The sequence below is a fragment of the Podarcis cretensis genome (assembly GCF_951804945.1).
Source record: "Podarcis cretensis genome assembly, chromosome: 9".
NCBI classification, from domain to species: Eukaryota; Metazoa; Chordata; class Lepidosauria; order Squamata; family Lacertidae; genus Podarcis; species Podarcis cretensis.
The window spans coordinates 2,739,618-2,766,440 of record NC_137178.1 but is presented as its reverse complement, the minus strand read 5'-3'; the positions used below and the strand labels follow the sequence as shown (position 1 = coordinate 2,766,440).

Sequence of the window (26,823 nt, the reverse complement as noted above, 5' to 3'; positions counted from 1 at the left end):
CTCCTGGAACCCCGGTGTTTGGAGATTGGTTTGACATGCAGCAATATATAAAGCAATAGTACACATGGAAAACAAGTTCGAATCCAACACAGATACAAATTAGGTTTTTAAAAAATCTTTAAGGTTTGCTGAAAAAGAAAAGGTTTCCAATGCTAAGGTGTTCCACATAGCAACTGTTATGCAGGTGGAGAGTGCCTCTGAATTTGGAGCTTTCAATTAAGGACCAGGTGCGCAACCTGGGAGACATTTTGGACTCACAGCTGTCCATGGAGGTGCAGGTCAATTCTGTATCCAGGGCAGCTGTCTACCAGCTCCATCTGGTACGCAGGCTGAGGCCCTCCCTGCCCGCAGACTGTCTGGCCAGAGTGGTACATGCTCTGGTTATCTCCCGCTTGGACTACTGCCATGCGCTCTACGTGGGGCTACCTTTGAAGGTGACCCAGAAACTACAACTAATCCAGAATTAGCAGCTAGACTGGTGACTGGGAGTGCCCACCGAGACCATATCACACCAGTCTTGAAAGACCTACATTGGCTCCCAGTACGTTTCCAAGCACAATTCAAACTGTTGGTGTTGACCTTTAAAGCCCTAAATGGCCTCGACCCAGTATATCTGAAGGAGCATTTCCACCTCCATCGTTCAGCCCAGACACCAGGGTCCAGCTCTGAGGGCCTTCTGGCGGTTCCCTCCCTGCGAGAAGCAAAGCTACAGGGAACCAGGCAGAGGGCCTTCTCGGTAGTGGCACCTGCTCTGTGGAAAACCCTCTCACCAGTTGTCAAAGAGAAAAACAACTATCTGACTTTGAGAAGACATCTGAAGGCAGCCCTGTTTAGGGAAGTTTTTAATGTGTGACATTTTAATGTATTTTTAATCTTTATTGGAAGTTGCCCAGAGTGGCTGGGGAAACCCAGGCAGATGGGCAGGGTACAAATAATAAATTATTATTATTATTATTATTATTATTATTATTATTGGGACTCATAGCTGACAGCGCAGTGTAGTGGTTAGAGTAGCTCTGGGGAGACCTGGGTTCACACCCTACCTGGCCAGAAGCCAGAATTCTCTCACTGCGGATGACCTTGTGGGCACTGTCTCCCAGACTTTCCTACCTCGCAAAATTGTAGAATGAGTAAGATGAGACAGAAAACAAACAGGTCTGCTGTTACACAGAGGAAAACAGAGAGTAATAATGAATGAAATAAATAGAGTACTGGTCTCTGCTCCTCCACGATCTAGCCCCGCTTAAAGCCATCTCAAAAACTAACCAACGCTGCATTTTGTGAATGCCACAAAATAAACTCTTTCACATTTTTTTTCTGTTCTGAATCTCTCCCCCCCCCCACACACCCAAAACCTGTTCCACTGATCCTAGGACTGTGTCAAACTGTTTTTAAAACTGCGTTTTTAAATTGCTGTAACCCAGCCTGGCACCGTATGGCAAAAGACGGGTAATAAATCAAAATAAGCACTGCAAGGTAAATGTCTTTCTGCCTCCCACTTATGAGGATGTGCCTGGGCTTGCTCTGAAATCAGAATATCCAACAGATATGCCCAGCTTTCTCTAGGCTGGATGGCTCTAATAAGTGGGGAAACTGCACCTGTTGAATTTTTGCCTGCAGAGCAGCTGCTAAAGGCATACAAACCCTTTAGAGAAAAATATGCCCATCTGAGGTATTAGCATTTAGCATTGTAGTAGAGCTTTACCAACCTGCCCCAGATGTTTTGGACTCCCGCCAGTTATGGAAATTGTAGTCTGAAACATCTGGAGGCAACCAGTCGGCAAAGACAAACCTGTCCTAAACCACCAACAAAACCAAGTTCTCACAAACCTAGCTGAGATTTCTGCATTGCAGGGGGTTGGACTAGATGACCCTAGGGTCCCTTCCAAGCCTACAATTCAATGACGCTATGATTACAGAATAGTCTCTGCTGCCACCTGGTGGTGTTCTGGCTAAAAGACGTTGAGACCTGGGTTCCACATGACTACACAACAAAGCATTTTCTCTGCTATTTTGCATGCACAAGAATGCGTGGCCCTTATTCCCAAATTTGGGAAATAAAATATGGGACAGCAAAGGATATAACAGATTCTTAGAGAACAGTAATATATTGTAACCAGAATCGAAGTCTAAAAGGGGAAGTAAATGTACTTTTAGTATTTTCATTATTGTAATAGTTATTATTATTTCTCATTGGTAGAAGGCGATGTTAATTTATGCTTCTTTGTTTTGCTCTCTGTATAAAAAATTATTTTAAGCCAATAATAAAAAAAAGAAATAAAAAAGGAATGCGTGGCCCTTTGCCCATTGCACACAATCCTTAAAGCTGAATGCTTTCCTGGGCAACCAAAGGGTGCATTTGGGGCTTTTTTTTTTCTGGGGGAGGGACGCATTTTGTGAATCTTTGTAATTTTGTCCATTTACCGTATTTATTTTTCGTGATTTGACCTATAAAATGGTGATTTTCCTGAGTCAAAATGAGAGTACCCCTAAACATATTTTTTTAAAAGAAGAAAAGCACTGGGTGCGCTTAAAACTGCAATACCGTACTGTGTAAACTGGGAGCAATGGGGGAATGAATGAAGATCTGCAATGGTTACAGCTGCTGCCTGGCAACTGTTTGCCTGATGGAATTGGTGACACCTTCAGACAAGCCTATGGTGTTTAGTGAGCCATTGGAGAGAGCCTGGCTCCAGAAGGGGGTGATGCCAGCTAAGTATTTTGGGGGGAAGGCCGTAGCTCAACTGGTAGAGCTTTGCACGCCATAAAAATACAAGAAGACCCCAGCAGCCTATTTTCATGGTGACCAACCAGATGACCCTGTGGGAAACCTGAGATCAGGATTTGAACACAAGAGAAACGCTCTCGCCTTCTGTGGTTTTATAGCAACTGGTGGTCAGAAGCATTGTTGCCTCCAGCTATGGCGAGAGAACATGAGTTTGTCTAACCATATATATATATATATATATATATATATATATATATATATATATATATAAAATTAACAATTTCAACATAAAATTATCAAAACAAATCATCTTCATTATTTCCCCACTTTTTCCCCTCCCACCTCCCCAACAAACCCTCCCTCCCTCCCTCCCAAGACTTCCCTCAGCTTCTCTCTCTGATTTCTCAACTCATATTGTTCTCTGCATATTGTAAAATTGTATACATCCTTGTATTAGCTATCTACTATATTAAGGTAAAGGTAAAGGTACCCCTGCCCGTAGGGGCCAGTCTTGACAGACTCTGGGGTTGTGCGCCCATCTCACTTAAGAGGCCAGGGGCCAGCGCTGTCCGGAGACACTTCCGGGTCACGTGGCCAGCGTGACATCGCTGCTCTGGCCAGAGCCAGAGCCGCACACGGAAACGCCGTTTACCTTCCCGCTGGTAAGCGGTCCCTATTTATCTACTTGCACCCGGAGGTGCTTTCGAACTGCTAGGTTGGCAGGCGCTGGGACCGAACAGCGGGAGCGCACCCCGCCGCAGGGATTCGAACCGCCGACCTTTCGATCGGCAAGTCCTAGGCGCTGAGGCTTTAACCCACAGCGCCACCTGCGTCCCTTATCTACTATATTAACCCTCACTAAATTTGTGTATGTTTATTCAAAACCTGCCAAGGAGTCCAGTTCATTTTGTTGCCTTTTAAAGTAATTTGTAAAAATTTCCCATTCTTCTTTAAAGTCGCAGTTGTCCTTATCTCGCAATTTGTATGTCAGTTTCACCAGTTCTGCATAGTCCATCCATTTCTCTTGTCGGGGTTTCTTCATTCTTCCATCCTTGTCCTATCAAGATTCTTGCTGCTGTTGGAGCCACTAGGTGGTGCATCAGAAGATGGCTGACAATAACATCTCTCCGACCCACACGAGGTAGTTTGGAGGCTATGATGGGGGTAATTAGCCTCCTTAACCCCCCCCAGGATTATGGGGGGGACGGCCCTTGCCTGCTGTGCCTTATACCACCCCCGAATTTGTGGGGGTGGGGGTACTAGGCACAAAGCCCTCCTGTGGGATTTTCGGCACTCCTTGACGCCGTCCCCGATTCGCGCCGCTGGTTGCAATGATCTTTAAAAGAAATAATTTGGACATGATTAATTGCACATACATCAAGGAAAAAGGGGAGTAAATACTGCTGACAGAAGAGATCTCTGATAACAAGACAACAATAAAATACGAGAAGAACGTCAAGATACGGTAATGACTGAGGGGGGAGGGGGGGGAAAAACCTGCCTCTACCTTTTTATGTGATTTAACAAGAATCCCCCTCCCCTAATGAGTCAGAAATTAAGGACTTAAGCTGTGGATTTAAGGCTGTGTGGAGATAAACTTTCGATCCAAAGCAATGTTTCAAGATGAAGCTGGAAAGCTAAGAGTTTTGGAGTGTCGCACTCAGAAAAAAAATGCCGTCGCCATTTTGTGAGGCATTGTGGGAGCTCTTGGGTCTGGGAGGAGAAAGAGAGAAATAGAGTTGTTTACATATCGTGAATCAACTCCTCGGTGGGACTTAAGAGCGACAAATGCCAAAATTTACGATGGATAAAGTGATGTTATCTACGAAGGAGATATATGGAAACCATCTGGACTTAGTGAAGGAACGGGAAATCCACACAGGATTATTACACTTGCTATCGGCTTAAGGAGACTAACAGAAGAGATCGTAAAGGAAAAAGAGAAATTATACGAACAAGATATGATGTGGCAACACCAAGATAAGACTGGATAGAATTATGAACTTTGTTTGGACTGATTGGGACTGATTTGGACATTAACGCAGTAATAAGAAGATGATCTGAATTCCCCTTTGGATCTTGAAGTATGGGTTCCCCCAACAAAATTTAAAAATTTGGCTTTGTAATTCGGAATTTATATGATGTGATTTAATTTGATGTGATTGGCCAGTTAATAAAAATTATTTAAAAAAAAAAAGACTCTTGCTGCTGTTGTAGCATACATTAATAAGTTCTTTATTTTTCTTGCACCCAGTCTTGTCCTACAATCCCTAACAAAAATGCTTCTGGTTTTTTCACAAATGTCATTTTAAACATTTTCTTCAACTCATTATATATCATTTCCCAAAACTTTTTTAATTTCTCTGCATTCCCACCACATATGGTAAAAGGTCCCTTCCTTTCCTTTACATTTCCAACATATGTTTGACCCATGTCTAATCCTCTTTAAAGCCATCCAGGTTGGTGGTTGTCACTGCCTCCAGTCTCAGGGAGTTCCACCGTTTAACCGTGTGCTGCATGCAGAACAATTCGTTTATTTTTGTCTGTCCTGAATCTTCCCACATTCAGCTTCATTGGACGTCCACAACTTTGAGTGCCATGAGAGAGGGAGAAAAAGGTTTCTCTCTCCATTCTCTCTGCGCCACACATGATTTCATATCTTCTGCCAATGTGCTTCTTCCTTGCCTGTTTACTGACCCTCTGATAATGTTCTGGAGCCTAGGACTGTCTGATCAATTCAAACGGACCACCCAAAGGAAGGACTGTGTGTGGTTAAGCGACGGAACTCACTGTGACAGGGTGTGGCGATGCAGTTATCAAACCGAAAGGCTTCAAAGGCCAGGGGACAGGGGTGGACAAATTCACAGAAGACAAGGACTTTGATTTGGGTTCCATTCTCTCCCCCATGCTTTTTAACATCTACATGAAGCCGCTGGGAGAGATCATCAGGGGGTTTGGACTGGGTGTCCGTCAATATGCGCATGATACCCAGCTCCACCTCTCTTTCAAATCAGAACCAGTGAAGGTGGTGAAGGACCTGTGTGAGTGTCTGGAGGCGGCTGGAGGATGGATGGCAGCTAACAGATTGAGGTTGAATCCTGACTAGACAGAAGTACTGTTCTTGGGGGACAGTGGGCGGGTGGGTGTGGGGGACTCCCTGGTCCTGAATGGGGTAACTGTGCCCCTGAAGGACCAGGTACACAGCCTGTGAGTCATTTTGGACTCACAGCTGTCCATGGAGGTGCAGGTCAATTCTGTGTCCAAGGGCAGCTGTCTACCAGCTCCATTTGGTATGTAGGATGAGACCCTTCCTGCCCGCAGACTGTCTCACCAGAGTGGTGCATGCTCTAGTTATCTCCCGCTTGGACTACTGCAATGCGCTCTCCATGGGGCTACCTTTGAAGGTGACCCGGAAACTACAACTAATCCAGAATGCGGCAGCTGGACTGGTGACTGGGAGCGGCTGCCGGGACCACATAACACGGGTCTTGAAAGACCTACATTGGCTCCCAGTACATTTCCAAGCACAATTCAGAGTGTTGGTGCTGACCTTGAAAGCCCTAAACGGCCTTGGTCCAGTATACCTGAAGAAGCGTCTCTACCCCTGGACACTAGGGTCCATCTCTGAGGGACTTCTGGTGGTTCCCTCACTGCAAGAAGCAAAGCTACAGGGAACCAGGCAGAGGGCCGTCTCGGTAGTGGCGCCCGCCCTGTGGAACGCCCTCCCACCAGATGTCAAGGAAATAAACAACTACCTGACATTTAGAAGACATCTGAAGGCAGCCCATTTCAGGGAAGATTTTAATGTGTGACATTTTAATGTAAAGGTAAAGGTACCCCTGCCCGTACGGGCCAGTCTTGACAGACTCTGGGGTTGTGCGCCCATCTCACTTAAGAGGCCAGGGGCCAGCGCTGTCCGGAGACACTTCCGGGTCACGTGGCCAGCGTGACATCGCTGCTCTGGCGAGCCAGAGCCGCACACGGAAACGCCGTTTACCTTCCCGCTGGTAAGCGGTCCCTATTTATCTACTTGCACCCGGAGGTGCTTTCGAACTGCTAGGTTGGCAGGCGCTGGGACCGAGCAGCGGGAGCGCACCCCGCCGCAGGGATTCGAACCGCCGACCTTTCGATCGGCAAGTCCTAGGCGCTGAGGCTTTAACCCACAGCGCCACCTGCGTCACAGCGCCACCTGCGTCGACATTTTAATGTACAGTATTTTTAATCTTTGTTGGAAGCCGCCCAGGAAACCCAGCCACAATGGGCGGGGTACAAATAATATTATTTGATTTGAAGAGCAGACCACCACACTTCTTGTTTCCCAAGCACTGCAGGGGGTTGGGCTAGGTGACCCTTTGGGTTCCTTCCAAGCCAAGAAAAGTACCAGCTGCTGATTCCTGTTGCTGAAGCTGCGGTTAAAGTTACAGGAGCGAGCCGGGGAAGATGTTCGAAATCCCTTGTCGACCTTAGCTGCCCTTGAACTTGTGAATACGTCCCGCTCTCCTGGCCTCTGCCCCCTATTCTTGCACGCTTTTTGGACCCCCAGACACACAAACAGCCACTTATTGGCTCTTTCCCCCCAGTTGCCTCTTAGCTGGCCAGCTCCCATCCCGTTGCTAGGCGCCTGCTAAGATACTCTGGTTGCCTAGCAACCCTGCTGTTGCGGTTGCGGTTGCTGGGCATCCACTCAGAACTACCGCTCCCAGGGTGCTTTGGGGTTTGCCACACCTGAGATGGGGGGGGGTGCTGATGTTGCCATGGTAACGGAGGCAAACAATATGGCTGCGCCCAGCCCTGCAGGGCAGAAGGGAGCTGGAGGAGAAGCTCTGAGCCTGGTCCAGAGGGGCACCTAGAGGCTGCCAAGGGGAGACGGACATCAGCATGGCCAATGGGGAGCTGGATGAGGAGAGCCTGAACGACCTGTACAGTTGGGTCGATGCCATCCCTCTTTCGCGCCCCAAGAGGAACATCGCCCGCGACTTCAGCGATGGAGGTTTGGGGCGGCCAATTTTGTGTGTGTCCTGGCACTTGTATATGTGTGTTTCACAGTGGATTATAGAATCATAGCACCCGGGGCCTTTGGCTTGGGCCGATGCCAGCAGCTGCTGCAAAAGTCATGCAGACGCTCTGATAATAATAATAATAATAATAATAATAATAATAATAATAATAATTTATTCCTATCCTGTCCATTGGGCCGATGCCAGCAGCTCCTGCAAAAGTCATGCAGACTCTCTGATAATAATAATAATAATAATAATAATAATAATAATAATAATAATTTATTCCTATCCTGTCCATTGGGCCGATGCCAGCAGCTCCTGCAAAAGTCATGCAGACTCTCTGATAATAATAATAATAATAATAATAATAATAATAATAATAATAATTTATTCCTATCCTGTCCATTGGGCCGATGCCAGCAACTGCTGCAAAAGCCTTGCAGACTCTCTAATGATAACAACAACAACAACAACAACAACAACAACAATAACAACAATAACAAATTATTTCTACCCCGTCCATCTGGCTGGGTTTTCCCAGCCACTCTGGGCGGCTTTCAACAGAGCATTATAAACAGAATTAAACTTCAAACATTAAAAACTTCCCTAAACAGGGCTGCTGCCTTCGGACGTCTTCTAAAAGTGTCCCCATTTTCCAGGGACAGTCCCGCATTTACAGAAGCCGTCCCGCCAGCTTCTGATTTGATCCCAGAATGTCCTGCTTCTCCTTAGGACGTCCCTATTTTAATTGCAGAAATGTTGGAGGGTGTGGTGGAACAATCTATATTTTCATCAGGAAAATGTTGGAGGGTTTGGGGTTATGCAACCCTTGAGACAAGTAACTATACAACCTTTAGAAGGCATCTGAAGGCAGCCCTGCATAGGGAGGTTTTTTTTAATGTGTAATGTTTTATTATGTTTTTATATACATTGGAAGCTGCCCTGAGTGACTGGGGCAACCCAGTCAGATGGGCAGGACATAAATAATAAAATTATTATTATTATTATTATTATTATTATTATTATTATTATTATTGAATAGGATGGCCCTATTTTTGTTGGAGAAATGTTGGAAGGTATGAGTAATAATAATAATAATAATAATAATAATAATTTATACCCCGCCCATCTAGCTGAGTTTCCCCAGCCACTCTGGGCGGCTCCCAATCAAGTGTTAAAAACAGTACAGCGTTACATATTAAAAACTTCCCTGAAGTTTTTAAGGAGAGGCTGCTGAGATGTGGGGCCATGTGGGGCTCTTAAAGTGACATCAACACTGAGTCATGCGCGCACTGTACTGAGGTAGACTCGGAGACTGCAACTAATCCAGAATGCGGCAGCTAGACTGGTGACTGGGAGTGGCCGCCGAGACCACATAACACCAGTCTTGAAAGACATACATTGGCTCCCAGTACGTTTCTGAGCACAATTCAAAGTGTTGGTGCTGACCTTTAAAGCCCTAAACGGCCTCAAAGGCCCAGTATACCTGAAGGAGCGTCTCCACCCCCATCGTTCTACCTGGACACTGAGGTCCAGATCCGAGGGCTTTCTGGCGGTTCCCTCATTGCGAGAAGTGAGGTTACAGGGAACCAGGCAGAGGGCCTTCTCAGTGGTGGCGCCCGCCCTGTGGAACGCCCTCCCACCAGATGTCAAAGAGAACAACTACCAGACTTTTAGAAGACATCTGAAGGCAGCCCTGTTTAGGGAGGCTTTTAATGTTTGATGCATTACTGTATTTTAATATTTTGTTGGAAGCCACCCAGAGTGGCTGGGGAAGCCCAGCCAGATGGGTGGGGTATAAATAAATTATTATTATTATTATTATTATGGTTTCATTTGATAGTTTCTGCTCTGATTGGAGACATGTCGGGCCACCATAGACGAAGTCTATAGGAAAAGCCAGGGATGCGGTGGGCTTTGAAGGGGGGCTCATCAGCTGATTCTGTTCCTACTTCTCCCTTTGATTTCCCATGCAGTTTTGGTGGCCGAAGTGGTGAAGTTTTACTTCCCAAAAATAGTGGAAATGCACAACTACGCTCCGGCTAATTCTACGCAGCAGAAGCTCTCCAACTGGGGACACCTGAACAGGTCAGTGACATCCCTGAGCTATGTCCTGAATTTAAAACCCACCGCTGCCGGCTGAGATATGGGACGTGTCAAATGGGAACACTGAATGTTAAATGCCGCTTGTTTTGCTTGGTGATGTTCTTGTCTTTGCGGATTTCGCGGCATTTTGCTGCAAAACGGAGCATAGCTGGCCACTGAACTTTGAAACACCTTTGGAAATCCATCACAGCCTTCCAGAGATGCCCATGTACTCCCAGGAGTCAAAAACCTGGGTGCCTTAAGCCCTTGCCAACACCATCCTGATGTGTCCAAGGCATTGCACCCTGGGTCCCAGTGGGGACTTTGGATACGCTAACTTGATTTCATTGCAACTAATCCAGAATGCGGCAGCTGGACTGGTGACTGGGAGCGGCCGCCGAGACCACATAACACCGGTCTAGAAAGACCTACACTGGCTCCCAGTACGTTTCCGAGCACAATTCAAAGTGTTGGTGCTGACCTTTAAAGCCCTAAACGGCCTCAAAGGCCCAGTATACCTGAAGGAGCGTCTCTACCCCCATCGTTCTGAGATCCAGCGCCGAGGGCCTTCTGGCAGTTCCCTCCCTGAGAGAAGCCAAGTTACAGGGAACCAGGCAGAGGGCCTTTTCGGCGGTGGCACCCGCCCTGTGGAACGCCCTGCCACCAGATGTCAAGGAGAAAAACAACTACCAGACTTTCAGAAGACATCTGAAGGCAGCCCTGTTTAGGGAAGCTTTTAATGATTAATAGGTTATTGTATTTTAGTGTTCTGTTGGAAGCCGCCCAGAGTATCTGGGGAAACCCAGCCAGATGGGCGGGGTATAAATAATAAGTTATTATTATTATTATTGCACCCTGTGTTCCAGTGGGGACTTTGGATACGCTTGATTTCATTGCCTTTCTTCTTCTGCAGGAAAGTGCTGAGCAAGCTTAACTTCTCCATCCCAGAAGACATGGTCCGGAAGATTGCCCAGTGCACCCCTGGGATGGTAGAGCTGGTGCTGATTCCCTTGCGGCAGAAAATCGAGGAAAAACAGAAGCAGGCCAAGATGTCTAGTTCCTATCAGGTTAGCAGAGCCCGGAAGGAAGGAGGGATGGAAGGCAATTAGCCCTGGCCTGTTGCATCTTGCAGTGTTACAGCATTTCCGTTCACCTGCAACCTTGCAAGTCATCCTAGCAACAGGAAACTATTGTGCCCATTTTACAGATTACAAAACTGAGGCTGAGAGGCAGCAGTTTGCCCCAGAGCGCCAACAACTCCTTGCTAATGGCCCAGCCAAGTCCAAACCGCTGCCTCCCAGATCCACATGGAGCCATCAAGCCTGCGGGCTGCAAATGAGGCTTCTTGTTGTGCCATAATCACTACTGCTCATGCTCTGTGCTCTTGCATAGAGCTCATTCATTTCAATGGGACTTCCACAGGAGAACTTCCCAGTGGATCATGCCCAGCATTTGTAGCGGTGCCGTGAAAATACTAAGCCACCTTAAATTCACCAGTTTTTTTTTTCATGCAACCATTCCTTGTCCGTTGGCATTTTTTGGTCATTGCACCACAGTTTATTTTGCGTGTGGGGACAAAGCCATCAGCAAATCAAGAAACGGGCCAGGCTGCTTGCTATTTTTCTGAAGAGCAGCAGAGGGTGCTCGCACCCTAAGTTCACCAAACTGCTTGTTTCAGGCACTGGGAACACGGTGTCAAGATTAAGGCTGCAACCACGGCATGCATTGGTTCTGAAAGACGTTTGCTTAGCATGTTCTTCGGAAATGTTTCTTGCTGTGCTGCGATGCCCACATCTCTGGAAAGTGAGATAAATCGATAGGGGTTGAAATAAACTCGGAGTCGAGAGTGGATTTCATGCTCTTTATTCAGCTCATAGTGGTGAGGAGGAATGGAAGTTCCCCCGAATGTCTGCTTTATATACATTATTTACAGAATGGGCCCCACGTGATTGGCTAATTCTGGGATTCTCCTGTAGGCCAATCAGGTTGTGGATTCATTTCCACCTGGAGCTGGATTAGGTGGCTACTGTGGACCAATCAGACTGCTGCATTCTGGATCCTATTTTCTAGGACCAATCAGACTGCTACCTTTTGGATCCTATTCAACTCAGTACATAACAGGGGTGAAGTTAGATCTGGCCAAAGCAGCAGCTGGCTGCTCTTCTGTTTACTGCTGAATCGGAAAAAAAATGGATTGGAGTTTGTTCTGATTCAGCAATAAGCAGAGGGTTTTCCTGGGAAATCAGAGGGGCAAACGGAAAACCTCTTGGACGTGTGTTTCCTAGGCAAGCCCCTTTTCACGCCTTCCTCCCTTTTGCTTCCTTCCAGGGCCATCCTCCAACCGCTGTGGGCTCCTGCAGTCTTTGCTCCTTTCCGTCTCCATTGCCCCAGGTCTCAGCCTTTTTCCTCTTCAGCATATGCCCCTCCCAGAAGGCCCCCTCTCTCGCTCCCCCTCTTTCCCCCTCTGCTTGTCTGATTCACTCAGCTAAAGCATCCTGGCAGATGGCCACCCAAAATTTGCTTAAAATTCTCCATGGAAGGAGAGTCCACCACCTCTTGAGAGAGACTGTTCCACTGTCAAACATTTCTCCAATGAAAATAGAGATGTCCTATTTAACTTATTTTTTAAGGGACGCAGGTGGCGCTGTGGGTTAAAGCCTCAGCGCCTAGGACTTGCCGATTGAAAGGTCGGCGGTTCGAATCCCTGCGGCGGGGTGCGCTCCCGCTGCTCGGTCCCAGCGCCTGCCAACCTAGCAGTTCGAAAGCACCCCTAAGTGCAAGTAGATAAATAGGGACCGCTTACCAGCGGGAAGGTAAACGGCGTTTCCGTGTGCGGCTCTGGCTTGCCAGAGCAGCGCTGTCACGCTGGCCACGTGACCCGGAAGTGTCTCCGGACAGCGCTGGCCCCTGGCCTCTTAAGTGAGATGGGCGCACAACCCCAGAGTCTGCCAAGACTGGCCCGTACGGGCAGGGGTACCTTTACCTTTACCTTTTTATTTAACTTATTTATTACTACACCATTACTATTATTATTATCAGAGCTAGAAGCTAGAAGCTACAACATTTCTCCAACAAAAATGGGAACATCCTATTCAATAATAATAATAATAATAATAATTATTATTATTATTTATACCCCACCCTCCCCGGGCTCGGGGCGGCTAACACCAGTAAAATTACAGTAAAACCATAATGGGGGGGGGGGGGGGCGCGACCAATTTAAAATACAGGTTAAAATGCGATTTAAAAGGCAGCCTCATTTTAAAAGTAGCCCATAGATCAAAACCGTAAGGGGAGGGAAACATAAGGGCCAGACTGAGTCCAAACCAAAGGCCAGGCGGAACAGCTCTGTCTTGCAGGCCCTGCGGAAAAATGTCCAGTCCCACAGGACCCTACTCTCTTGGGATACAGCGTTCCACCAAGTCGGGGCCAGTACTGAAAAGGCCCTGGCCCTGGTTGAGACCAATCTAAGCACCTTACGATTTGGGACCTCCAAAATGTTGTCATTTGTGGACCTTAAGGTCCTCTGCAGGGCATACCAGGAGAGGCGGTCCCGTAGGTCTTATTATCTTATTATTTATATCCCACAGATCTGACTGAGTTGCCCCAGCCACTCTGGGTGGCTTCTAAAATATATTAAACAATAATAAAACACCAATCACTGAAAGCCTCCCTGTACAGAACTCTCTTCAGATGTCTTCGGATGTGTAGTTACTTCTTTCCTTGGCTTCAAGAAGGTTGCATAACTCCATACCCTCCAACGTTTCTCCAATGAAAATAGGGATGTCCTAAAGAAATGCGGGACATTTCGGGATCAAATTGGAAACCGGGACGGCTTCTGTAAATGTGGGACTGTCCCTGGAAAATAGGAAGACTTGGAGGGTCTGAGGCGTCACAGAGCTTGCTGGAAAAGTAAAGGATTCTGGCAAGAATAAGAAGAGATTGTAACTCTCCTTATCATCTGCGGTGAATATGCAAAAAAAGGCAGATCTGCGTCAAGAGGGCAGTGTACTGATTCTTCCATGGCGTGAGCTGGGCTGCAAAATCTCTTTTCGTGGATTGATTCCAGGAAGGGAGCCAGGGCAGGGCTCTTTCATGCCAGCTTGACGCATCCGGGACTGTCGCAGAGAATATGAATGGCCTCTGTCCGAAAGCACTGGGCTCGAGCTGTTTGATCTGCCACAGCCCATCCACAAAAAGACAGCCGGCGGTTGTGGAGTAATGGGTGGGTCGTGTGCGCCGAAACACTGCACTTGCGCTCCGTACAGCACGTGCGGCTGTCAGCCGAGAGAAGGAGCCAGCAATCCTACGTGCAGCCCGTTTGTGGGACTCAACGGAACAGGCACAGGCCAGCACTGCAACTTGTTTAATGCAGTGCAGGGCGGCCTGGCTTGACACACCCTGTCCAGCATCTAGAAAGAAGCTGGCGAATTTACACCCAGGGCAGGGGCAGGGACAGCATCCAGGAAACCCCCATGCAGGGCAGGATTGCAGTAACCCTTCCTCACTGCCTGCTCTCCCTCCCTGCCCCACAACTGGTATTCAGTGGTAACTGCCTCTGAACCTGGAGGTTCTACGTAGCAGTCATGGACAATAGTCATTTATCTGCCTCTCTTCAGTGCATCTGTCTCTAGTCCTCCATGGCTGCCCTTTCTTTCTTTGCTTCAAGCAGAGTTAGGGTTGCCATATTTTGAAGAGCGCAAAAGGGTACGCTATGATGACTCATTTTAAATACGCCTACTATATGTAGGGGACGTGGGTGGCGCTGTGGGTTAAACCATAGAGCCTAGGACTTGCCGATCAGGTCAGCGGTTCGAATCCCCGAGACGGGGTGAGCTCCCATTGCTCAGTCCCTGCTCCTGCCAACCTAGCAGTTGGAAAGCACGTCAAAGTGCAAGTAGATAAATAGGTACCTCTCCGGCGGGAAGGTAAACAGCGTTTCCGTGCGCTGCTCTGGTTCGCCAGAAGCGGCTTAGTCATGCTGGCCACATGACCTGGAAGCTCTACGCCGGCTCCCTCGGCCTATAAAGCGAGATGAGCGCCGCAACCCCAGAGTCGGCCACAACTGGACCTAATGGTCAGGGGTCCCTTTACCTTTATTTTACTATTATTATTATTATTATTATTATTATTATTATTATTATTATTACTCCCCGCCCATCTGACTTGCCCCAGCCCCTCTGGACGACTTCCAACAGTTATAAAAACATAATAAAACATCAAACATTAAAAAGCTTCCCTAGCCACGGCTGCCTTCCAATGCCTTCTAAAGGTTGTACAGTTACTTATCTCCTTGGCTCGGGGGTCACATAACTCCATACCCTCCAACATTTCTCCGATGAAAATACTTTATACTTTATTGTATACAGTGAGATTACAGGAGCACCCCCCACTCAGCTCTCTTGGTCTTAATTCCCCTCGTTTACTGACGCACACCCACCAAACCCGAAAGTCAGTTGCCCTGTTGTTACCTTTCCATTCAGCAGCCTAACAGCCCACGGATAGAAGCTGTTCTTTACCCTGTTGGTGCGACTAATCCTGCTTCTATATCTTCTGCCCAAGGGCAGGAGATCAAGAAAGTGCCGGTCAGGGTGTGAATCATCCGTGAGGATTTTCCTCACTCTCCTGAGGCAACGTTCTTCCGCTATTTCATCCAGCGGATTCACAGGACAGCCCATAATATCTTGTGCTGTATTCACCACCCTCTGTAGGCACTTCCTATCAGATGATGTCAAACCAGCGTCCTGATGCAGTGTGAAAGGACACTTTCTATTGTGGACCGGTAGAAGGAGATCATAGGGACGTTCTAAGGAAAAGTGGGAAATTCTGGGATCAAATCAGAAACCAGGACGGCTTCTGTAAATCCGGGACTGAAAATAGGGATTTCCTCTATTTATTTATTCCTCTATCTATTTATTTGGGAGTCTGGCATTGGGATGGGCTTCGAGGTCTCCTTAGTGCATGGCTTCTCATGGCCTGACCCTGCCAAAGAAAATAATCTCAAAAGCCCAGGAAGCCTCCCCTCTCCCTGACAGCTTCTCAGGAGCCCCAGAAACGATTTCGGTGGCTGTTCCTCAACGGGTCGCCAAACTGCTGTGCCTCTTTCCTTTGCTGCCCTCGTTTCTCTGCTGCTGTGGGATTAATCCTGCCCTGCTCAGAGGTTGCTGCAACCCCCATGTTTCTTTCCAAGCTCACACCTGCATGTTACGACTCAAACCAGCATCAGACCAGAAGGTGGGGAGAAGCCAGTTTAATTGAATACAGTGGTACCTCAGGTTAAGTACTTAATTCATTCCGGAGGTCCGTACTTAACCTGAAACTGTTCTTAACCTGAAGCACCACTTTAGCTAATGGGGCCTCCTGCTGCTGCCGTGCTGCCGGAGCACGATTTCTGTTCTCATCCTGAAGCAAAGTTCTTAACCTGAAGCACTATTTCTGGGTTAGAGGAGTCTGTAACCTGAAGTGTATGTAACCTGAGGTACCACTGTAGTGTTGATGTGGCCAGGAGGGCTTTTCATGGAGGAAGGGAGGAGCGGGACCCTGAGCGCTCGAAGAGTCAACTTGCTTTCCTTCTCTGGCTCTCTCGACACAGGAGCTGGGAATGCGCTCGACCCTGGAGGAAAACAACTACCTGGATACAGGTAGGATCAATGTTTTAGCTATACAGACCTTTGTCAGCAAGATGATGTCTCTGCTTTTGTAAGATGCTGTCTAGGTTTTTCATTGCTTTTCTCCCAGGCTGAAATATACTCAGAGTCGCAAAGTGATTTCATGCTCTTTATTCAGCTCATGGTGGTGAGGAGGAATGAATGCAAGTCCCCTCAAAGTATCTGCTTTATATACATTATTTACACAATGGGCTGCACATGATTGGCTAATTCCGGAATTCTACTGTAAGCCAGTCAGGTTGTGGATTCACTTCAATCTGGAGCATGATTGGGTGGTTCCTGCCAACCAGTCATACCGCTGCATTGTTCTAGGACCAATCAGACTGCTGCATTCTGAATCCTATTGTTCTAGGACCAATCAGACTGCTGCCTTTTGGATCCTATTGTTCTAGGACCAATCAGACTGCTGCAGTTTGGATCCTATTCGACTCAGTACATAACACAGGCGTCTCTTAATTTCGTGACTGCTGTCACCATCTGCAGTGATCATGGAGCCCAAGAAAGTAAAATCTCTCACTGCCTCCATATCTTCCCCTTCTACTTGCCGGGAGGTGATGGGACCAGTGGCCATGATCTTAGTGGTTTTTTGATGTTGAGCTTCATAAATGACTAAACAACAACAAAGGATCAATGCTGGATCAGGCCAGAACACCAGAAGAGCCAGCTGCTGGATCAGACCAATGAGTAATCTAGTCCAGCATCCTGTTCTCACAGGGGCCAACCACATGCCTGTGGCAAGCAGGATTCGAACACAAGACCACCTTTGTGGTTCCCAGCAGCTGGTATTCAGAAGCATTGCTGCCTCTGACTATGGCTAGTAGTGATTGACAGCTGTCCTCCTCCATGATTTTTTCTAACCTTTGAAAACCGTCCAAGTTAGTGGCCATCATTGCCTCCTGTGGCAGAGAGTTCCATAGATTAACTCTGCACTGCATGAAGAAGGGCTTCCTTTTGCCTGTCCTGAAACTTCCATCACCAAGCTTTTAAACGTGTCTGTAGGGTATTCCAACTAGAGCTGGAAGGGACCACAAGATTTATTCAGTCCAATGCAGGAACCTTTTGCCCAACATGGGGCTCAAACCCACAACCCTGCGGTTAAGAGTCTCCTGCTCCACCAAGTGAGTTAACCCCAGTCCTAAGCCCTGGAGGAGACTTGCTGCCAGTCAGTGTAAGCCAGAGGTCGGCAAGGTTTACCAGCCATGGGCTGGATCACTCCCATGGAGATAGTCCGTGGGCCGGAGTGGCGCAGCGCGATGCCGGAAATTGCATCTGCGCATATCTGCGATGCCGAAAATCGCTACTGCGCATGCCCAGACGCCGAAAATCGCACCTGCATAGAAGCAATTTCCGGTGTCTGGACATGCGCAGATGCGATTTCCAGTATCTACGTATGTGCAGATGCGATTTCTGGCGCCGCTCGGTGAGTCCCCGCACCACGCTGTACCGGTTTAGCGCAGTGCGCAGGGGACTCACCAAGTGGGTGGCTCGGTTCAGGGGTGGCTCATGGGCCAGTAAAGCGGTCTTCGTGGGCCACATCCGGCCCGTGGGCCACACGTTGGCAACCCCTGGTGTAAGCCATACTGAGCCAGAGGACCCAGAGGTCTGACTCAGTACAGTGGATGCTCGGGTCGCGAACGTGATCCGTGCAGGATGCACGTTCGCAAACCTCAGCGTTCGCAACCCGCAGTGGTGTGTCTGCGCATGCGTGGGTTGCAATTCGGTGTTTCTGCACATGCGCGAAGTGCAATTTAGCACTTCTGTGCATGCACGACCGCCGAAACCTGGAAGTAACCCGTTCTGATACTTCCGGGCTTTGGCGCGTCCGTAACCTGAAAAAACGTAACCTGAAGCGTCTGTAACCTGAGGTATGATTGCTGTACAAAGTGGCAGCCTATTCTCCTAGAGGGATATTTATGCATACAGCTAAGAGAGTCTATTTATTATTATAAAATTTTCACATGACCCCAGGAGGTGCTGGAACCTTACCCTCAAAGGCACCTTCCTCCATTGTCTCCCGAGCCAGACGGATGCCAATCAACCATAGCCATTATTTATTATTAAGCCGTGTATGCATCTTTTTCCTAAATCAGTCACCAGAATGCAGCAAGGAACAGGATCCATCTGTCAGGGACTGTGCTGAGGAGGGCTGCACTGATGAGGAATGGTGGGAGCCTGCTCCTGACCAGAATCCTGAATCTTCCCAGGAGCAGTGGGGCAGTATAGATTTGGAACCGTGGTTCGCAGAGGGGCATAGTTCAGAAGACAAAAGTTGGGAAGAACTGGGTGGTGAACAGCTAGGAGGAGGAGAACCGGCAGGGAGAGAGAGAGTTAACAGACTCTGGTTCACTGGAAAGTGTCCAGCCGTTCAGTCAAAGGTTGTCACGGTCCGGTTCATGGGGGATCGAAGTCCTGGCTGGGGACGTCAGGACCGGGGGCAAGATGGCGGAGTGGGAGCAGGAACGGGAGATCAGAAGCCAGGAGTTGGGAAGCCAAGAGTCCGAGGGTCAGAGAGCTGGGAGTCAAGAAGCCAAGGGTCCAAGGATCAAGAAGCAAGGAGTCACGAAGTCATGGGTTCGAGGATCAAGAAGCAAGGAGTCACGAAGTCAGGGGTCCGAGGATCAAGAAGCAGGGAGTCATGAAGTCAGGGGACTGAGGATCAAGAAGCAAAGAGTCACAAAGTCAGGGGTCCGAGGATCAAGAAGCAAGGAGTCGCAAAGCCAGGGGTCCGAGGATCAAGAAGCAAGGAGTCAAGAAGCCGAGGTTCGAGGATCAGGAAACAAGAAGCCAAATGCAGCAAGGCAGGGAACGTGTTGCTGTGGCAAAGAGCTGAAGCGAAAAGCTGACCTTATATCCCTTCCTGGCTCTTGCCACCAGGTGCTGTTAGTTACCAATCGGCCTCACCTGTGTGGCCGCGCCTTGCCTCTTCAGAACAAACTTAGGAAGGCCCCAGTCCTGTGAAGCCCTACTTGGTCACAGGGCCTGGCTCCTGCACGCACTCCTGACAAAGGTCAAGGAGATTAGATAAGGTGGCTGCACAGAAGGCACGGTGGATGCCAGATCAGGTTGCAAGACGAGGAAGTGACTCTGGGGGAGAAGTGGGTGTAAACCATAACTGGGAGCACCTTTTCTCCGAGAACGGACTCTTTGCTCTTTCACTGTGTTCATTAGAATCTCTTTAAATGGAAAGAGACCATTTTTGTATTGTTCTGCTTATGCACAGCCAAAGCGAGGAAGGAAGCCACTTCCCCGAACCCTGACACCATCCATCGCAGTATTGTCTACACTGACTGGCAGCAGATTTCCAGGATTTTGGGCAGGAGTCTCTCTCAGCCCTGCCCGGAGATGCCATCGAGGACTGAACCTGGGACATTCTGCAGCATGCAAAGCAGATGTTCCATCACTGAGCTGTGGGCCTTTCCTAATAAGATGGATCAATAAATAATAAATTCTCATGGGATTTTTTTTTTATTTTTAAAGTCATATAAATGCATAGATAGCTATAAATACAGTCTCCGTTGAATTCTGGTTTCATTGCGGGGTGGGGATTTTGGAGATCCTACATGCCTCTCATAACACTCTCTGTTTCGCATTTTACAGGCTTCACTTCAAAGCCCAAGTCCAACAGCACCCAGGACTCTCCTGGGTTGGAAAGGTAATTTAGAAAAAAGAGAAGAATTACTGGCAGTTAGGGAAACCCTGTCTTGCCAGGGTTGGCAGTACAGCTGCAAGCAAATATTATTATTATTATTATTATTATTATTATTATTATTATTATTATTACCCTGCCATAACTGCCTCTTGTGGCAGGGAGTTCCATTGTTTAAGGAGCAGGTCCACCAGGTTGGGCAGCCCGGTGGAAATCCTCTTGGTTCTTTCTCTCTGAGAGCCAGTGTGGTGTAGTGGTTAAGAGCGGTAGTCTCGTAATCCTGGGGAACCGGGTTCGCATCTCCGCTCCTCCACATGCAGCTGCTGGGTGACCTTGGGCCAGTCACACTTCTTTGAAGTCTCTCAGCCCCACTCACCTCACAGAGTGTTTGTTGTGGGGGAGGAAGGGAAAGGAGAATGTTAGCCGCTTTGAGACTCCTTAAAGGGAGTGAAAGGCGGGGTATCAAATCCAAACTCTTCTTCTTCTTCTTCTTCTCCTCTCACCTGAGCCCTGCGGCAGCCTCAGTGCCGCCCTGTCTGTGTCCTTCACCCGACTTCCCCAACATAGCGCCCTCCAGGCATATTTGACCACCGCTCAACTCCCACCCGCCCCCTCCCCATCTTATCCCCACAAACAGCCCTGTGAGGTAGGCTGGGAGGTGGCAAACGGCCACAGCGAGCTAAGCGGGGATTCGAACCCCGGCCTCCCAGGTCCCCAAAGACAGGCACTCTAACCACTAGTCCACACTGATATTGCTGGACTCGCAGCACTCATCGGTGCCGGCAGCCAGCCAGCCAGGGAGGAGGAGTGGGGAGGTCGTAGTTCATCTGGGGGCGCCACGTTGGCGAGCTCTGCTGCGAACTGGGATAGCTAAATGGAGCCTCCAGGATTAGTGGCAGTCTAGCTGAAGCCCTGAACCAAATCTGGGCTTTTGCTTTGACCTGGTAAAGTACCTGGCTGCTGTGTGTGTGTGTGTGTGTGTGTGTGTGTGTGTGTGTTGGGTAGGAACCCCCAGGTTTTTGCACCACCGTGACCTCCAGAACTTTTCCTTGTCTCCAGGGGGCCCAAAGGACACCAGAGCTACACGGTGCCTCTGCAAACAGATGCCAACCTCCGACTCCACTTAGCAGAGAGGGAACAAGCCCTTCTGGCCTCGCAGGAGATGGTGCAGGTGAGAGGCGCTCCTTTGCCCTTCCCCTGAGGCCCAGCCAGGTTCATCTTCCTCACCCAAACTTTAGCCCTGCCCTTCCTCAGGTGCCAACAGACTCAAAGATCTCAGTTCCTATTGCTGCAGAATGGGCATTATGTGGCACTTGCAACAGCGCCCCTTCCGCCTGTTTCTACAGGTGGACAGGGTTAGTCTGGACAGACGTGTCTGAGGCTGTTAGCCACACGCACCACCCAAGGAACTCCCTGCCACAGGATGCTGGCTGTGGCTGCCTCAGGGCCCTGGGTCTCTTTCCTCTCCACCAGGAGCTGCTGGGGCTACCCTTCGAAATCTACCCCTCTCTGTCTCTTCCCTGGTCCAGATCCTTCAGATGAAGGTCCGCCGCTTGGAGCATCTCTTGCACCTGAAGAACGTCCGGATCGATGACCTAACCCGCCGCCTGCAGCAGGCGGAGCAGAGGCGGAAGTGAAGGCGCCGTCTCGGGTTCCCCTCTCTGGTGCCCACCAGACGATTTTTTCAGATGGCCAGGCCTCCTCTCTCTCTCTCTGTCTCTCTTTCTCTCTTTTCTGCCACCTCTTCCTTTGCAAACAGCTGCCTTCAGGCTCCAGGCAGGCTGAGACGTCAGAGCAACAAAGGCTGGCAGAGGTCCCAAGTCTGGCTGGCGCGGGCAGATGGCCTCGCCGATGCCCAGAGGACGTGCCCTCAATTCTCCCCAACCCTCTTGCTGGTCCACATCCAAGGGGTAGACTGCCCCGGTACAGGGGGCTCTGCTGCTCAGGGATGAGAGCTCCCTCTTGGGCTCTCCAAAACCAGCACTCGCTTGAGAGTTCCCCACTCAGCGACAGTCTAGGAAATGGGCTTGTGGCTTCACTGTTGCCTTGGACGCCCTGCTTGCCGCCTCCTCACCTGGTGACTAGGTCCAGGCCTGCCTCCTCCCAGGTGAGGCCAGCCTCTGTGCCTTGCCCACTCTCTCCCAAGTCCTTGGCCCTGCAGGTGGCACTGGAACATCTCGAAGGCTCTGAGGGCTGTGGATGGAGCAACAGGGCGTTCTGCCAGGAGCCTTGAGCTCTGCGACTTTCTGTTGAGGAGAAACTGTACTTTCAGGGTACACGTAACGTCCCTCGGGGGGGGGGGATCCTGCTGGTCCATTCCCCCTGGGAAATGTAGTTCTGAGAAGTACAGGCCTTTGTGGGTGACGCAGCAATCAGGATCCAACGTCCTTCTGTGGGCCTTCTCTCTCTCCAGCCTTGTTTTCACCTTGGGGGGGGGGATAGTTTTGGCTGTTTCTTCTGTTTCTTCATCTCCCTGCTCCCAGTGCTGCAGATGTGCAGATGGAACGGTTCCCCCATAGACCCCACTTTTTCTGCAGTGAGGGACAGGCACCTCGTGCATTAAATAGGGAGTGGGTCATCCCTTGAACCCTGTTGGTGCCTGTGAAAGCTTTTTGCACAACTGCACTCTGTGCCTCTGTGGCAAAGGGCATGCAAATCCCAACTGTGAAAGAAAACGGTTGCAAACCCCAGCAGGCAAATGGGGCTCTTGCACAAAAGTGGAATCTGCAGATGCAGCAACGACAAAGAGGCGTTGTGACTTCCGCTTGATAAGTTAGTTGCAGGCCTGTGTTTTGAACATAGGTTCCTCAATTTTATTTTGTTTTTAAATTTTAAGTCAACTTCCTTTTTTTTTTTTTTTGACAAAATGAAAGAAGGCAGCTTCTGCTGTCCTAAGCCAGACTTTGCCAACCTGGTGCCCCCCAGATGTTTGGGATGACAACTCGCGGGTCGGTCGTGGCTCAGAAAGCATAAACTGACAGCTATATTATTTTTGGGAACACCACCCGGGATGTCCTTTTACTTTGCAAGCCCTGTTTTTCTTCTTCTTGGGTTTTTGTGCTAGATCTTCACATATGCTGGGCCACTAAGGAAGGTTTGCATCCAATGAATTTCAGTCCAAACAGAACCGAACGTTGTTGCGAGGGCTGCTTTGTTCTATTATTTGGCCCTTGCTGTATGCAATTCAGTCTGACCTTGCAGACCTCCAACATTGTCTCTTATTGACCTCAGGATCTGCCCATCATATGGGGGTGTGCAGAATTTTTTTGCAGCAAACTTCAATTATGGCGTCAGCAGAGCTGCGCACAGCCTCCAACAGACCTCTGCATATAATTCTGCGTGGGCTTCACTGCTCAATACTGAGTAAGATTCCAAGCTTGCCACGGGGACTCTTGAGTAGGCTCTCCCTGTTTAGCTCCCATAATGACCTCTTCTTCCAACACAATAGATCTCAGGATCTGCCATGCAGATCTCAGAATCTTCTAGAGATGCCTGCATCTGCCCCGCTGTCGCAAGGGAGGGTTGAATTCAGGGGTCGCCAACGTGGTGCTGTTTGACCCCAGCTCCCATCACATGGACCAGTGATCATGGATGATGGGAGCAGTAGTCCCAAAAAGTTTAAAGGGGCACCACATGGTCTAAACCATGGGGCCTTCTCCTAGCGCCCCAGGAAGCTGGAGGAGATATCCCACTTCCTATTGTCCTCAGGCATCTAGTGAGCAATTCACATCATAGCTATTGTTTTCCTTGGTGAAAATGGTGCCTGTGGATTTTCCCCACCAGGCGTTTGTGACTGTTGCAGCCTGGAACACAGAACTTGAAGGGACAAGCCAATCTGCTTCAAAACATGCCATTCCACCATGGCTGCTGCCCCGGGCTCTCGGAGGTGGACGCCGCATTTCCTTATGCCATGCAGAAAAAGGAACGTGGCCACAAGGGATGGGGGAAGGCTGGCACCATGCCACGCCCTGACTACGATGAAGGCACGCTTGAGCATTTTCTCAGGAGATGCTGTCTAGAGCAGACACAAGATGGGCGTCCTTGGCCCAGCTCTGATGTGAAAACGGTGGCGTGGACGAGCAGACCCTCCCGCCGATGGAGCAGGCGTTCTGATCAGTTGCTTTTAATCACTCGCTTTTCGATTATGGTGAAGCTAATGTTGCATCTGGGTAACGTTGGGTCATCACGGGCTGGGGTTTCTGTACAATCGTGTTTTTCTTTGCATAGGGGCTTGTCTGAAGATCTTTCAGCATTAAAATGGTTTATCCTTCTCGTTCCTCGTCTCTTTTATTTGGAGTACTCTAGCAGCAGGGAGGAGGGATGCGGGTGGTGCTGTGGTCTAAACCACAGAGCCTAGGACTTGCCGATCAGAAGGTTGGCGGTTCGAATCCCCGCGATGGGGTGAGCTCCGGTTGCCCGGTCCCTGCTCCTGCCAACCTAGGAGCTCAAAAGGAAGTCGAAGTGCAAGTAGATAAATAGGTACCACTCCGGCGGGAAGGTAAATGGTGCTCTGGTTCACCAGAAGCGGCTTAGTCCTGCTGGCCACATGACCCAGAAGCTGTACGCCGGCTCCCTTGGCCAATAGAGCGAGATGAGCGCCGCAACCCCAGAGTCGGCCACGACTGGACCTAACGGTCAGGGCTCCTTTAGCAGCAGGGAGAGTGCTCCAGAAGATTTTGGAGCAGCACTCCCAAGCTAGAGCTCTCTCGATGCTTTAGGCAAATGCATGGGGAGAAGGCTATCAATGGATACTAGCCACAATGGGCATGTTCTCCCGCACTGCCAGAGGTGTCATGCCTTTGAATACCTGTTGCTGGGAATCATAGGCTGGCAAAGCTAAACATACCCAGCTCCTTCAACCGTTCCTCATATGGCTTGGCTACCCGACCCTTGTTTGTCTTGGTTGCCTGCCTCTGCACACCTTCCACCTTGTCAACATCCTTCTTAGATTGTGGTGCCCAGAACTGGACACTGAACTCTAGGTAGGGTCTGACCAAGGCCAATAGAGGGGAACTATTACTTCACTGAGCACTAAACTTCTGTTGATGCAGCCTAGAATAGCATTATAGAATACAGGGACATGGGTGGCGCTGTGTTCTAAACCACTGAGCCTCTTGGGCTTGCCGATCAGAAGGTCGGCGGTTCAAATCCCTGCGACGGAGGCTCTGTCCAGGCTTCTGCCAACCTAGCAGTTCAGAAGCACACCTGTGCAAGTAGATAAATAGGTACCGCTGTGGCGGGTAGGAAAATGGCATTTCTGTGCGCTCTGACACTCATCACAGTCCTCCGTGCGCCAGTAGCAGCTTAATCATGCTGGCCACATGACCCGGAAAACTGTCTGTGGACAAACACCGGCTCCCTCGGCCTGAAAGTGAGATGAGCGCCACAACCCCATAATCGCCTTTGACAGGACTTAACCATCCAGGGGTCCTTTACCTTTTACCTAGAATAGGATTAGCTTTTATTTATTTTTTGCTGTTGCCGCTGCTGCATCATCACACTGTTGACCTATGCTAAGCTACTGGTCTACTACGACCCCCTAGAACAGTTTTACATGTACTACTGGCAAGCCAGGTGTCCCCCCATCTTATATTTGTGCAGTTGGTTCTTCCTGCCTAAGTGCAGAACCTTGCTTTTGTACCTGTTGAAACTCAATTTTGTTAGTTTGTCCCCCCCCCCCAATTTTTTTTATTGATTTTTAACATTTAAAACATCACATAAACACATAAAAACACTCAACAAAGAAAACACAGCAATAAACTAAACACATACAAAAAAGTCTATTTCTTCTAGTACCCAACTACTTCACATTAATAGCGGACTTCCTCAAATCCCCCCTAACTGAATTTCATTATATCACTTTTATAACAGTTCTCCAAATTCATATTTCTAATAATGTTAACTCCTTTCATTTACTAACCCTTTATCCTTTACTATTATTCGAATCTTTAATACTTACTAACACCTATTCCTATTCTACTCCTAAACCTATTTGATACTTCCAAGGATTTTCTATTTATCTTTAGCTAAATATTCTTTAAATTTCATCCAGTCCTCTTGTGTCTCCTCTTCTTTCTGATCGCGGATTCTTCCAGTCAGGTCGGCCAGCTCCAAAAAGTCCATCATCTTCATCTGCAGTTCTTCATTTTGTCAGTTTGGTCCCAGTTTTCCAATCTGCTGCAGTCATCTTGAACCCAGATTCTGTCTTCTGGGGCATTAGCTATCCCTCCCAGTTTGGCATCATTGTCAAATTTGATGAGCATCCCCTCAATTCCTTTGTCCAAATTGTTTAAAAAGACGCTGAACAATGGGTCCAGGAGAGAACCTTGCGGCACCCTGCTTATCACTTTCCCCCAGGGTGACGAGGGAACATTATCCTGATTTCTGCCTTCAGCGTGACTGGAGCCTTGTTTCCAGAACCCCAGGTGCCATTTGCTCGCATAGATTGTATCTCATATCATCTCATTTGCTCTGTGTTCCTTGATCTCTGGGGAGGCACCATGGCGAAACCCAACCTCCTGGCTCCCCGTGAAGGGCAAAGAAATCGGGCCCAGCAAAGGAAGCAGGAGACCAAGGCTGTCGATGACTAATGGGACGAAGAAACAAGACCCCTCTCTCGGCTACAGACCATCCATTAGTGAATTATGGATTCTGATGAGATTACCCAAGTTATTCTGGGCTGCCGTAGCAGAAAAC

General features: G+C 48.8%; 1 protein-coding gene across 2 annotated transcripts; it reads left to right on the top strand.

Moving 5' to 3' along the window:
• Window positions 1-7,018: 7,018 nt before the first annotated feature.
• On the top strand, window positions 7,019-23,113 carry SPEF1 (sperm flagellar 1). 2 transcript variants are annotated; one of them, XM_079991216.1, is made up of 8 exons: window positions 7,019-7,718; window positions 9,705-9,816; window positions 10,727-10,880; window positions 12,142-12,204; window positions 16,406-16,454; window positions 20,079-20,133; window positions 21,187-21,298; window positions 21,657-23,113. In XM_079991216.1, the coding sequence occupies exons 1-8, from the start codon at window positions 7,607-7,609 to the stop codon at window positions 21,762-21,764; spliced, it is 765 nt and encodes a 254-aa protein (XP_079847342.1). In that variant the 5' UTR covers window positions 7,019-7,606; the 3' UTR covers window positions 21,765-23,113. The 2 variants fall into 2 exon arrangements, with proteins under 2 accessions (XP_079847342.1, XP_079847343.1); XM_079991217.1 differs by lacking the exon at window positions 12,142-12,204 and having other exon boundaries at window positions 7,023-7,718.
• The last annotated feature ends 3,710 nt before the right edge of the window (window positions 23,114-26,823 follow it).